General features: G+C 40.0%; 1 protein-coding gene across 3 annotated transcripts in view; it reads left to right on the top strand.

Annotated features, from left to right (window-relative positions):
* The window catches only part of dock4b (dedicator of cytokinesis 4b), a 112,602-nt gene extending 100,935 nt beyond the window's left edge, over positions 1-11,667 (top strand). For 2 of the 3 annotated variants that reach the window (XM_055054692.1, XM_055054693.1), the window contains 4 exons: positions 1,913-1,985; positions 5,273-5,389; positions 5,990-6,051; positions 9,168-11,667. In XM_055054692.1, the coding sequence (XP_054910667.1) occupies positions 1,913-1,985; positions 5,273-5,389; positions 5,990-6,051; positions 9,168-9,623 (708 nt within the window). In that variant the 3' untranslated portion in view covers positions 9,624-11,667. The remainder of the gene's footprint in view (positions 1-1,912; positions 1,986-5,272; positions 5,390-5,989; positions 6,052-9,167) is intronic. The other variant, XM_055054694.1, reaches the window with a different exon arrangement.
* Positions 11,668-12,374: the final 707 nt, after the last annotated feature.

The raw sequence follows: 12,374 nt of genomic DNA on the forward strand, positions 1-12,374 counted from the left end.
AATTAGGGTAGTAATAATAATAAGGTAGCGCTACTTCTCTTCGTACAGTATTGCGTCCATTGTGTTTGACACCGAATTTGAAAAGATGGTTAAGTTGCATGAGCCTTCTTTCAGCCAGCTGATAAGCAGTGCACAGAAACAGGCTATGCAGTGGCTAGTATTTATGCTACATACAATATGTTACACAACAACAGAAAAATCCTGGTGTCTCAGGCACCTTTTAGAGCCATTAAAATTATTTTAAACCACTGAACTTCTTGGAGTTTGGAAAGTAGAACAGAACAAGATTTTGATGACACAAAGTAAATGAGCTGGTCATGACGCAGCAGGACACAATGAATTCCAGCCTACTGATCTCCAGTATACATAAACTTTTACCACTGGTAAAATGTAAGGAATACATAGCTAGGGAAATAAATTGCTCACTATTTTAAGTCAGTCTCTACTTTTGTTGCAATCATTAAGATCTATTAAGTGTTCATCCTCTCTATGACATTACATCAAAACCAGGTCCAGGAACATATAGCAACTCATTCAGGGCAATATTTGGATACACAGAATACATTTGTATGACTCAAGTGGGAAAAATAACCTCAAAGAGCCAGCCATTTCATCTACTTTCTGCTCACTTAAGAGGTTTATCTGCAGCTCAGTTTTGTTTTTTTTTGTCAAAGTGTGCAGTTGTGTGATTGGGACACAAAGACAAATTAGGAAGCAGATCTATAGTTGTCCAGCGCGATGTTACATTCTGCCTTGAGGGAAACTTGAAGTTTGTAACAACTGCAGCACCCAATGAGGTGCACAGTGTGGCAGAAAACAAGGTCACCTCTTTAATGTACAATACATCTCAATGGGTGACTTCCGCCTCAAAGACAAAAATGTCTCCTTGGCGAGGGCTCGTGGTGTAAGGCCATTTTGTCGCTGAGAGGTGCAATTTTTCAAGAGCAGTAGTTACTTCTGTTTTTGCTAAAGATTACCCCAGCTTTGTTCCATTATGTGTGTTGGTTGGGAGGGGCGAAGAAACCCTTCTGTACACCAAGCTGATAACATAAAAACAAGAGGTTATGAGAGCAACATAATATTGTAATTGCTTTCCCAGTTGAAGGACAGTATGCAACAAAACCACACAATCAATCCACCGGCAAAGCTCCGATAACAAAAAAAATTTAAAAAATGAAAAAAAAAAAAACTAAGCAACCCTAATCTGTTTGCTTTTCAAGGCCGTTCATCGCTCGCGGTCGCGGCTTAATGTGGAGTTCACCTCTTTTTCACCCTGTTTATGTTTAATTCTACGGAGGAGATTATTGCCGATGACCTACATACTACATAACACTTTTATTGGGTGATTAATGTTGGTTATTAAAAATACGAGTTGTTTAGCTGCGTTCTTGTTTTTGCAAATTTAGGGCAAACGCAAAGTCATGTTTCTCAGGCAGAACCAAAACCAACATGTCTTGACATTTCTTTGCAGTTTTAAATTCATGATCTGTCAGATGATTTGGTCTAAAATGATATATAATGTTAATTCTTCATGATAAAATATACTTGGCCAAAATAAAAGTTTCCTGTGACATCACAGGGTTAAAGAAGCTAATCCACTATTTTAAGTATGTCTATTTAGATTTATTAGCACATTTCACCCTCTTTTTTTAACAATCAAAGCTCAATGCTAACTAATGAATGCAAACTGGTTAATTTTGTTTGACATTCATGAAATCATAAACTTATGGTAAAATTATGAACACCACATTTGCTAGAATACGCTGCTGTTTGTGTCGTCGACATTCTCTCCTTTATGAGACCTTTAGTCCAATTTTTGTAAAAACATTATGTATATTATGTAGCGCAGCTGAAATGTCTTTAGTTGTTGTGTGTTTTTAAGGTTAATTTGTTTGATTGTCTTATTCTGCAGAGAGCTCCTGCTCACCAGATAGGCGACACCACTCTACCCAGGAGTGACCCCAACCTCTCGGCACCAGATAAAGGTAAAAATATTTGCTATCGTTGCACATCTTTTTATATTCCTGAGTTGTACCGGGAACTGTCCTCTCAGCAATCAGAAACGATAAAAAATAAAGAAATAAATAGAAAACTCTTCTAGGGAATATCTGTTATTTTATGTCCATAGAAAAATGTTTTTATCACAAATTCCTTGTTTGTGTCCATCTATCCTAATCCCCAAAGAGAAATGGCTGCCATCTGGGTTGTGATGCGAAGCTGCAGAAGCAAACAGCTTCTTGGGTTTTCGTTTGCACATGCAATACTGTCCAGAGTGTCAGCCTTCTTGCTCAGACATGCAGTGTGTGTTTGCTACACACTGAAACGGATCATTTTTCTGGCAGCTGCAGCGAATATCTCCGTAGAAGCTTCTTTTGAAAACGCAAATATAACAAAAATGCACTTATTGGATTTTTTCGGTGACCTTTTCAAAATAACCAATTTTTGCAAAGCCTTGACCATACATTTTCCATTCTGACTGAATTCAGTTCTTCTCAAAGAGCTGTTATTGGCTGTAATATTTTTAGTTGTACTTTTTCTACATCGAAATACAACTGAAGATAAATCTTTAGTATTTGTTGTTTTACAGTAGTTCTGTGAATTTTGTCATTTCTATAAACTTGTTAATTTGTCTTCACCTACTGATACAAATGTGCTTCACCAACTCTTGAATTGCCATTCATTTTTTATATGATTTATGTTTTTAATAGTTTGAATAATTCTAATCCGAATTTTAGACCTTAAAAAACCTGGTTCAGTTTTCATACCACATTTTAAATTGTTGGTTTACACTTGAAAAAAAAATCTGAAACCACCCCGAGTCAAAAGGTCATCAATCTACATTCACACTTTTCTATTTAAATATAAATTTTAAAAAGTTTCAGAATTGAAATGACAAGAAAAAGTGCCATTCAAGTGAGACCAATGTGTGTTTATCGTTCTAGTCAGAAAATGATTTTATTAACATTAATAGCTTAATACAGCCTGGTTCATTTGGTTGTTTCTACTCTCTGGATAATTCTTTGATTCATCCCTGAAGATAGCATGTTATTCCATAACAATTAACCAATTTGGCAACATATACCTGGTATAAATAGCTCAGATAGAAGATGGTATCATAATTTAAAATATGCAGTAAACCTATGTTGTGCTTTGCAATTACCTTCTGTAAAATAAAATATTGTGATATAAGATGCACACCATGCAATAGTGTGAAATTTAAATTTAGAGTCTACTTTTCTGTCTTTTTTTTCCATTCTTAACCCTCTGCAACCTGATGCAACATGTCTGCCTTCGACTTTTAAGCCATAGAGGATGCAGACATTAGCATTTTTGAAGTGGGTTCAAAACAAATGCTAAACATAAAAAGAGAGACTGGTTCCATTTGATGCTTTTATGCATTTTTTTCCCCCATCAGACCCTAAAGTATTATTTTTTAAAGCATGAAAAGAACAGTTTTTTTTTTTTCGCCTTTCCTATTTAAACTTGTTTTCTCAGAGCTTTACGAAGGCTCAGGGTGCTATGAGATCATCCTCTACCAGCTCTGAGCCAATTATTCACACCTCGGCCAAAACCCTTCCAATTTTCTTGGAAAAACTTCCCCCGCCTCCATATTTTCTCTCGAACTTATATTTAAGATGCAGCCGAACAACCGACAGCAGCAACGACTCCACGCTTACTTCCTGAGCGTAGGAATAATTACAGATGGTGTCAGATGACGCACCTTTTAATAAACAGCGAGGAGCGTGGATGTGATCGCTTCCTTGTGACTCGCACAAAAACACAAAACTCTTCCAACGTGAGTGGAGTGTGATGTGCAACTAACACAGCAGGAGAAGGGCGCTGTATCACAATATGGTGATGCGGGCCGTCTCCACTGATGACAATGATACAAAAAAAAAAGAAGGTGCAAGAATTTACACAGAACCTGTTACTGAGGAAGTGTAACTTTTTTTACACGTCGTTAGAGTTTAACACCCATTTCCTGTTTGCAATTTATTCTCACAGAAATATCCGAGTCTAAAGTTGTGACCGAACGTCAGCTAATGTAATGAACTCTAAATTTCAAAAAGCTGTGCCTCATTTTGTTCCGTTCTCTGCGGAAAATATCCAAATGTGCGCATGAAGAAAAGGCCTGTGGGATTCGGAGATAAATCTATTAAATGTGAAAAAAGAAAGGCAAATAATCAGCTGCACAAATATCTTAGGAAAACAATATGGTTTTGATCCACTTTGATTGACAGGGAGCAAATAACCCAATGTCCTTTGTGTGTGTGTTGTTTTTGTTTTGTTGCGGAACGTGACGTTGCGTCGTTTCTACTCAGCTACTCTTACTTCAAAGAAAAGACAGAAATATGTCGGGCACAAGAAGCCCAACTGTTGAAACGGTTCATGTTGAGTCTGTCGCATTGAGGTTGAGCAGTTTGCCACACACTAGCTGACATACGTGACCTCCGTAACAATTGGCACCCATTGGAAAGTAGATGCACGTTTTCCTATGGAGCAGGGTATCAAACTCCAGTCCTCTAGAGCTGCTGTCCTGCAGTTTTTAGATGTGCCACAGCTACAAAACACTGGAATGAAACGGCTTAATTACCTCCTTTTGGCATTCATTACGACATCTAAATGTTGCAGCGCCAGGACTGGAGTTTGACACCTGTGCTATAGAGCATCATTTCCTTGAAAACAAAATGATAAATTCCTTCATATTTTATATGTTTAATTACTTGACAGACCTATTGCAGGTTAAATATTTGTGGCTTGGGAAAATTATTAAACCTCCATTTCCATTGGACTTGAATCGTAAAACAAGTCTTCTAGCTATGCACATTCTTGGGTCATAAAAATGTTTAGAAAGGGCTTTATTTTGCATCTTTTTAGGTCAATGAGAAGTATTATACAATTATTTAATACGGATGACTCCATGACTTCTTGGTGAGGTGAAGCTATACAGTTATGTGACATTTAGAGGTCCATTTATTTAAACTTGGGAAAGATGAGAGAACATGCCAAGGAAATGCTTTCAAGGTTATATTGAAGAAAATATTTTAAAGTCTTGATTTATGTCTACAGTCAGATCAAAATTCATACATTTACTTAAAGTGTGATGCATTTACGACGACTCTTGCCTCATTCATCAGCGTTTTATTATCCATAGAAAATGTCAATATTTCTACTTGTGTTTTTGCATGCAAACTCCATCATGTGATTTTTTTATTTTTTTTATTTTTTAATTTATGTTTTATTTTGTGTGGTGTGTCTGTGTGCTGTAAAGTGAGACCCACTCCCAGTAGCTGGAGCCTAGACAGTGTCAAAGAGCGGGCGCCGTCCTTTTCTGACAATGTCTCCAAACCCATATGCCCTCCCATCCCTCCCAGGCCACAGCACTCAGGTAAAACGGCCGACCCTCTGCTGACGAATGATGCTAATTTTTCCCAATCTGGCTTTTGACACCTGCTGCTCTCGAACGGCTCTTCTTTTTCCAATTTCCCATCTGACTCCTCCTCGAGCCATATGGCAACTGCTCTTTCTACTGTGACCGCCATCAGATAATCATACTTGTTTTAAATTTGTGTTTCAACGCAAATGTAATTTTTCTTCTTCTGTCAGCTTGAAGTGTTATTTCATTTTAGATTTTTTTTTAAATTATCATTGTTATTTACAGATGAAACAGATTTAGCTTCAGTGTTTTCGGCTGTAGTGCAGTTGACCCAGCAGCGTCATCAGCAGATGGAGTCGCTCTCCTTCTCCAGAGTGCGAGAGCAGCTGTTGGGTGTAGAGGCAGCTTAAGGCCGTCTGGAGGACCTGCAGAACAACAGTGTTTATTTGATTTCGCTGATTCTTTCAGCTCTAGGCTCTCTTTGCTTCGTGTGTCCTTGTTTGCATGACTTCATGCTGTGTCATCCTACTGCGTGAAAGAAAATACTGCTCCCCTAATTCTGTTCCTCTCTTTCTGTTTTCTGTTGTGTTTTTTATTTTTTAATATCTGCAGCTTCCTCTGCTAAAAACGCCAGGTCGCAGTCACCGGGTCCCATGTCCAGATCGCCGCAGAAGGTCGGTCCCGCTTCTGTTCGCTCTTCTGAAAACGGTCATTATCCGGCTCTGTGTCGAACGTGAGGCAGAGACGGGTCTTATTAACTTCTCTCGCTGGAGCTGTGACCAGCTCCACTGCTGCCGATTTAGGACTTAATGTGTCAGCCGTCCCAAAGAGGTCCCGAAACGGGTTTGACTGGAGGGTATCAGCTAAATATGTTCAAGGTTCTGCAGGGATGTCACCTGATTAATGAAAAATCTGAAAATGTACATGGAATATATATATAAGTCTAATAAATCCCTCTTACTGCTTTTTGTTTTGACTAGGCCAGGGGTCGGGAACCCGCGGCTCCAACTTTTTCAAATATTGTTTGAAACGTGAAAAATATGGGGGTGGGACATATGTTTTTTGTTGTAATACGGTTTCTGTAGGAGGACAAGCATGACAAGTAACGTTTTCCAGTGCTATAAAAATGTGTAAAATATATATGAAATTTCTACATTTCTGTCAATGCAGATTTGTGTCAAAGCCTGTGACACACGTTTCTTTCAGCGGGGCGGGGCGCGAGGCAGGTGGCTGTTGTAAACAAACAGACAGGTGTGTGATTGTGGACAATGGAGGGCAAAGAGGAAAAGACAAAAATAGATGAGGACCGAATCATTTGCGTTCATTGCCAATGCGGAAGGGCTACCTGAATGCTTGCTCTGCAGCGAGAAGTTGTCTAATAAAAAGAGTGCCGTACTATAAGCTGCACCTACAATTTTTTTTTAAATAACTGGAAATATACATACATACATAAGTCCCACCGGGCCATAAGCCGCACGGTTCAAAGCGTCGGGACAAATTAGCGGCTTACAGTCTGAAAAATCCGGTAGTGTGGAAAGACATTTCCAGAGAAAATGCTGCATTAGCTGCTGCATCAAGATTAAAGTTACATTTTACAAGCCAACACTTAAGAACACAATCCTGTCTTAGTAAAAGGAAGTTTGTGGTTAAATTGTAATGCAGTCTGGGTGAAACATTCTTGGTTATGAATAGTTTTGAATCGCCCTGTAAATGAAAAAGTCTGCTTTTAATTCAGCGAGAAGACCTGCTGATTGATGCTAAAGGCTGCCTTTAGCATCAATCAGCCGAGGTGTTGAAACAAAGACCGAGTATCTTTGACCTCCGTTTTATTTTTTGTTTTTTTCCAACATTTGTCTGCAAACAAACTGATGATTCTTGCTTTGACTTCAGGCTCAGATTTCTCACTAATGAGCTTCTTATTAGTTAATACTAGCCAGTCAAAGCTGCAGAAGTTTGAGGAAAGGTTAAGTAAGAGCTCCTAATGAGGGTAAATAAAACCAGCAGCACCGCTACTGGTCTCCATTTGGCTCGACTCATATTACTTTGGATTTTTTATTTATTTCTTTACACAAACGGTGCTAACCTCTCCGTCTTCTCACTCGTGACAATTACTTTGTGTTTTTGTGTGTGTGTGCGCGTGAGTGACCACTCGGCGCCCAGCGTGTGGTGCCTTTCAGCCGGATTTGTGTGCGACGGCAGGCACATACACGCCCGCCGAGTTTGTTTGCGGCAGCGCGCCGCTGAGGTGAAACGGAGACGCCCAGAGCGAAGCGCAGAGCCGCATTATCCGGCGCATGAGCGCACACACATCATGGGGCTGCAGCCAGGGCCCCATTACCATACCGCAAAACCCTGGAGCACCAGTGAACCTGCAGAAAATAGATGCAGCCGCTCTGACAGCGCTGCACTTATTCCCCCCGTATAGGAGCAGAAACGATGTTTGGTCAGAGGATTCTCTTTGGAGTAAAATGTTTTGTTTTTTTTAAAAGCAACGAGTTTAAATTACTTATGAGCGCTTAATTATGTCTATAGATTTTTATCTAGCTTGACCCAGATGAAATAAGGTTTCTCCCCTTGTGCATGTCAAATGGTTACCTTTCTTTGTGCATGCCCCTCGTAGTGTGGAGTGTACTGATCAACTCCATAGTCCACTGGATCCAATTAGGTTTTAGCAGACACACTAGCAGCATGGCATAACTGTGTAGAAAAAAAAAAACATTTTTAAAGGTTTTTCTCTCTCTCTTCTTCTTCTTTTTTTTTTTTTTTTTTTTTTTTAGGATTGGGCAGCATATTGTATTTTTTTTTTTTTTTTTATCACTGCACCAGATCCATTAAAGGAGTATAAAAGCTCGATGCTCGTTTATTTTTATTTATTTTTTCTGGATTCTGTTTGGGCAATTTATTATTGTTACCTTACAAACAGTATAACAGTGGTGCAACTGCCCTAATTTGTTACTTGGGAAGCATTAACAAATTATAAGTTCTTACAATTATGCGTTGAGGTTATGATGTTGTTTAACCTTTAGATTTATGCACTATTAACCAAGGCAAGTTTCTTTGAATTTTAAATAAATACGCTTAGAATATGAAAGTATTTCTTTTGTTAAGTTGGGATTGTGTGGAGCAGGTATCAGCCGGTGATGCATTACATGCAACATCCGTCAGTCAAATCAGTCACAGATTAGAAATTTTGACTGTTAGAAAGTCACTGTTGAGGCAACGTCATGCGAATTTCGGTTTGCAGCTAGGAAAAGATAGTGAAAGAACAGTTTGCAGCAATCAGTAACAGGAATGTTCAGAGCACCGGGATTCACAAATAAGATTGGAAAAACTCAACTGAAACGAGAAAAAAGCAAATGAGTACACTCCTGAATAAATAAACAGGAAGGTTCAGCTTGCAATGGAAGGTCACCCTCTTAAACAAAGCTCTTAGTCTGCCCATCTGTGATACCTCGTGAACGAAATGGACAACCTTCAACGGGATACGAGTTTCAGCCGATGCAGCATGTTCTGATACTGATAAATAAAAGCTGCACATTTTTCCTCAAAGCTCAAAAGATGACTATAATCTGTAACACAGTTTTCCAATGAAAATGCTTGTGTTTATATAGGAGCAGCTTTAGAAAATAGAAGCAAGAGAACCAAATGAAAAATTGATCTGTTTTGATATATGTGCCTGGCACATTTTAGTTTGCTAATTCAGAATGAAAATTGCTTGTGAACCAGCGCAGTGTAAGATTTGATGCCTCACACAGCAGTTAATATCCCGTGCGTCTTTGTCCTTCCGCAGACTGCCATGCCACCTTTCACCCCTTCTCCCACCGAGTGCCAGTCCACCAGCCTCGTCTCCAACTCGCCCGTCCTGTCCGGCAGCTACAGCAGCGGCATCTCGTCTCTGAGCCGCTGCAGCGTGTCCGAAGCTTCGGGCACCGAGCTGCCCGCCGGCGACCACCTGTCCCACCCTCTGCCGCCGCCCGGCCCGCTGCCGAACTCCATCTCCAGCAGCTCCGACGAGCCCATCCGCCGGGAGAACAAGACCCCGCCTCCCTACAGTGTGTACGAGAGAAACAACCCGCGCCGGCCTGTGCCGCTCCCGCACAGCCTCTCCATCCCGCCGCAGACAGACCCGCCGGCCCTGCCGCCCAAACCTCACCAGATCCGCACGGGCAGCATGAAGCTGGACGGGAATGCCGACCCTCGGGTGCCAAGACCGAGACCCCTGCCCAGGAAGGTGTCCCAGCTATAGGTGTATGTTTAGGTGAAATAATAATAATAATAAAAACACACACACACACGCACACTGGCGAATTTTGCACTTTTCTACTCGGCACTCACTCTTCATGTGATTCTCTGCTCGGCATTCCCGACGCCCCCAATGAAAGGGGCAGGCTCACCGATTTAACTGTCGGTCGGAAGCGAGCAAGAAAGGTAAAACTACCGGATCAGAAGCGGTTCCCTTCCACATGTAGTGGAGGCATTGACTCTGACGTGGTCATTCCCCACTGGCTTCTCCACAAACCATGGCCAGTCGTAACGTATGTTTACCCAAACGTTGTAGAATTAAGAAAAAATAAATAAAACAACAAAATTTTGATAGAAGCAATTTCAGATGTATGTATATTGGTATACATTAGTTTTTTTTGCCTTAAGTATTGGAAACAGAGTCTTTTATCTGTGAGTCTTGCACGTTTTTGAATTTTTTTTTTTTTTTTTTACACAACTCAGTATATTTGTATACTGTTTGGCGAAAAAAAAAAAGGTGCTAAAGGCCTCGAGTATGCATTTCGGTGAAGTGTGGAAGGCAAGGGTGTGTTCTCATTGTTCTAACTTCTCAAGGGACGGTGTGGAATACTTTTCAAAAACTTTAATCAATTTCAATTTAGAGGCTGCATTTGTGCCTCGCGTTAAAAGTCGTACCATAGTCATGACTAGACGTGGGCCGATGTGAGATTATTTTGGTACGGAGTGAAAGTACAATTTCAGGGTGTGACCATACTTACAAAGCATGAACTGACGGAACAGAGACAAAACTTGTAGCCTGATATTGCAAAGCAATTGCATTGGACTCCAAATACCCTGATAACAACTATCGGCCCGTGACTCGTTGTGACCATATTTGGTTATTTTTGTTGGCAGGAATCGTCTTTGGCACAGTAACAGCAGGTCTGAGGCTCTTTGAGTGGATTTTTTTTTTTTTTACCTGCCATTTTTGCTAACCAACACACTGTCCTTTCTTTAAACTCAGTGAAGTGAAGTCATGACGCCTGGACCAAATGCATGCTCTCAAACTGTTTGCTGGCAAAGGTTTAATGCCGTTTATGTGAACACACCCTGCTCTCTCTGCATGACATGTACATGGTAACACATCTTTGGGTGTGGAGGGGGTTAGTAGTCTTTGTGCCAAAGGAAACTGGAAAAAAAAAAAAGAAAAAAAATCATGTAATTTTTATGTTTTACCTCAAAGCGAAACCGCTCAGACATGCTTGAAAATCACATTTTTTAGCACAACTCACCTATAAAAGTCCAAATGAATCTCTACTCTGCCCCCCGATAAGTTTTGAATCTAGACAAGCACAAGAAGGATTTGTTGTTTTTTCTCGTTTTCTTTCATGAACTGTATTTGAGCAAACGTCATGTTGGAGTTGGGAGTCTTGCAATCAACAGTGACCTTAAAAAAATAAAAAATAAGAGGACTGATGGGCGGGTGGAATATCTTCAAATAAATCAAAGTCAAATATTTGTACAGTTGAGATTTGCTTTCTGTTTAATTAAAAACACAGACGTGAGTAGGATGCACGACGAGTCGTCGCTCTGTTCAGCTATCACTGCGATGAATAGATGTCCTGCGACAGGCACATGTCACACTGTTTAGTGAACTAGATGGAACTTCAGCGTAAATATTCAGCAGATTAACTTTGGGATGTGGGTGGGGACCGGGTAGCTTTAGCATTGTTTGTATTTTAATTATTTTTCTTTTTTTTTTTTTTTATTATATGTTGTGACATTTTGAGATTAAATATTCACATTAATCAGTACTTGAGAACATGTAAATTATGAAGAGATCAATGTAAGTATGCCAAATATGAAATTTGTGTATTTCAATTCATGTAAATACTGTGTTTTTAAACGAGATGTAGCTATAACAATTTACAGCTTTGAATGTAATGTTGAAGCAGCGAAATTATTATAAATGTTCAAATTTTTATTGTTTTTGTGAGTGTAGAGAAACGGAGGTCATGCACAATGACTCTAACTCATTTACAGTTCAATAAACTGCCCTATGGAATAAAGATGGAGTCACTGCAAGGTGTTTTATATCCCACCTTTGTAGAGTAATTATGTTTATGGGCGTTAATGTTAATTTAACCAATAAAACAAGCGAAGAAAGGAAGCCAAGCTCTACAGGGTTTTCCATGGTCACGAAAAGCGACCTCATTTGGCCTGTCTTGTGTGCTCCGCTCAGTACGTAAACCTGAACGAACTTGTTTATGTTTACAGCCAGAATAATAAGAACGTTTGAAACAACTGGGACGTATGGAAGCCTGGATGGGACAAAGTTCCGTTTGTCGCCATTTACGATGAGCATTGTAGCGAGGGAGATATGTTGGAAGCTTGTTGTTAAAGAGTGAACTTTTCATTTTCAGAGCTCATCTTCTCCCCGTCACTACTGGAAAAAAAAAAAGATGGAAACCAAAACCCGAAATGTACGGCGCGGGACAAAATGGCGTCACACTTTCTCTGACCTGCTCCTCCTCTTTGGGACCCAGACAATATCACCGCAAGATCAAAAATACCAAAAGCCTCCACTCCACCGTGTGGTACTTGACCTCAAACAATTCTCTATCATTTTAAGAGCTTTGTGTCAGAAAGAGCTAAATGCAAACTTGCTGCTGTGCGGGAAGAAAAGCCGCGCAGTTATGCAAACAGCATTCAGAGTGAAGTTGAACATCATTACGAGGACAGTCATGGTCATCATTAAAAATACATGGTCAAGTTG

The sequence above is a fragment of the Poeciliopsis prolifica genome, unplaced genomic scaffold (genome assembly GCF_027474105.1).
Source record: "Poeciliopsis prolifica strain line A6 unplaced genomic scaffold, Auburn_PproV2 SCAFFOLD040, whole genome shotgun sequence".
Lineage (NCBI taxonomy): Eukaryota > Metazoa > Chordata > Actinopteri > Cyprinodontiformes > Poeciliidae > Poeciliopsis > Poeciliopsis prolifica.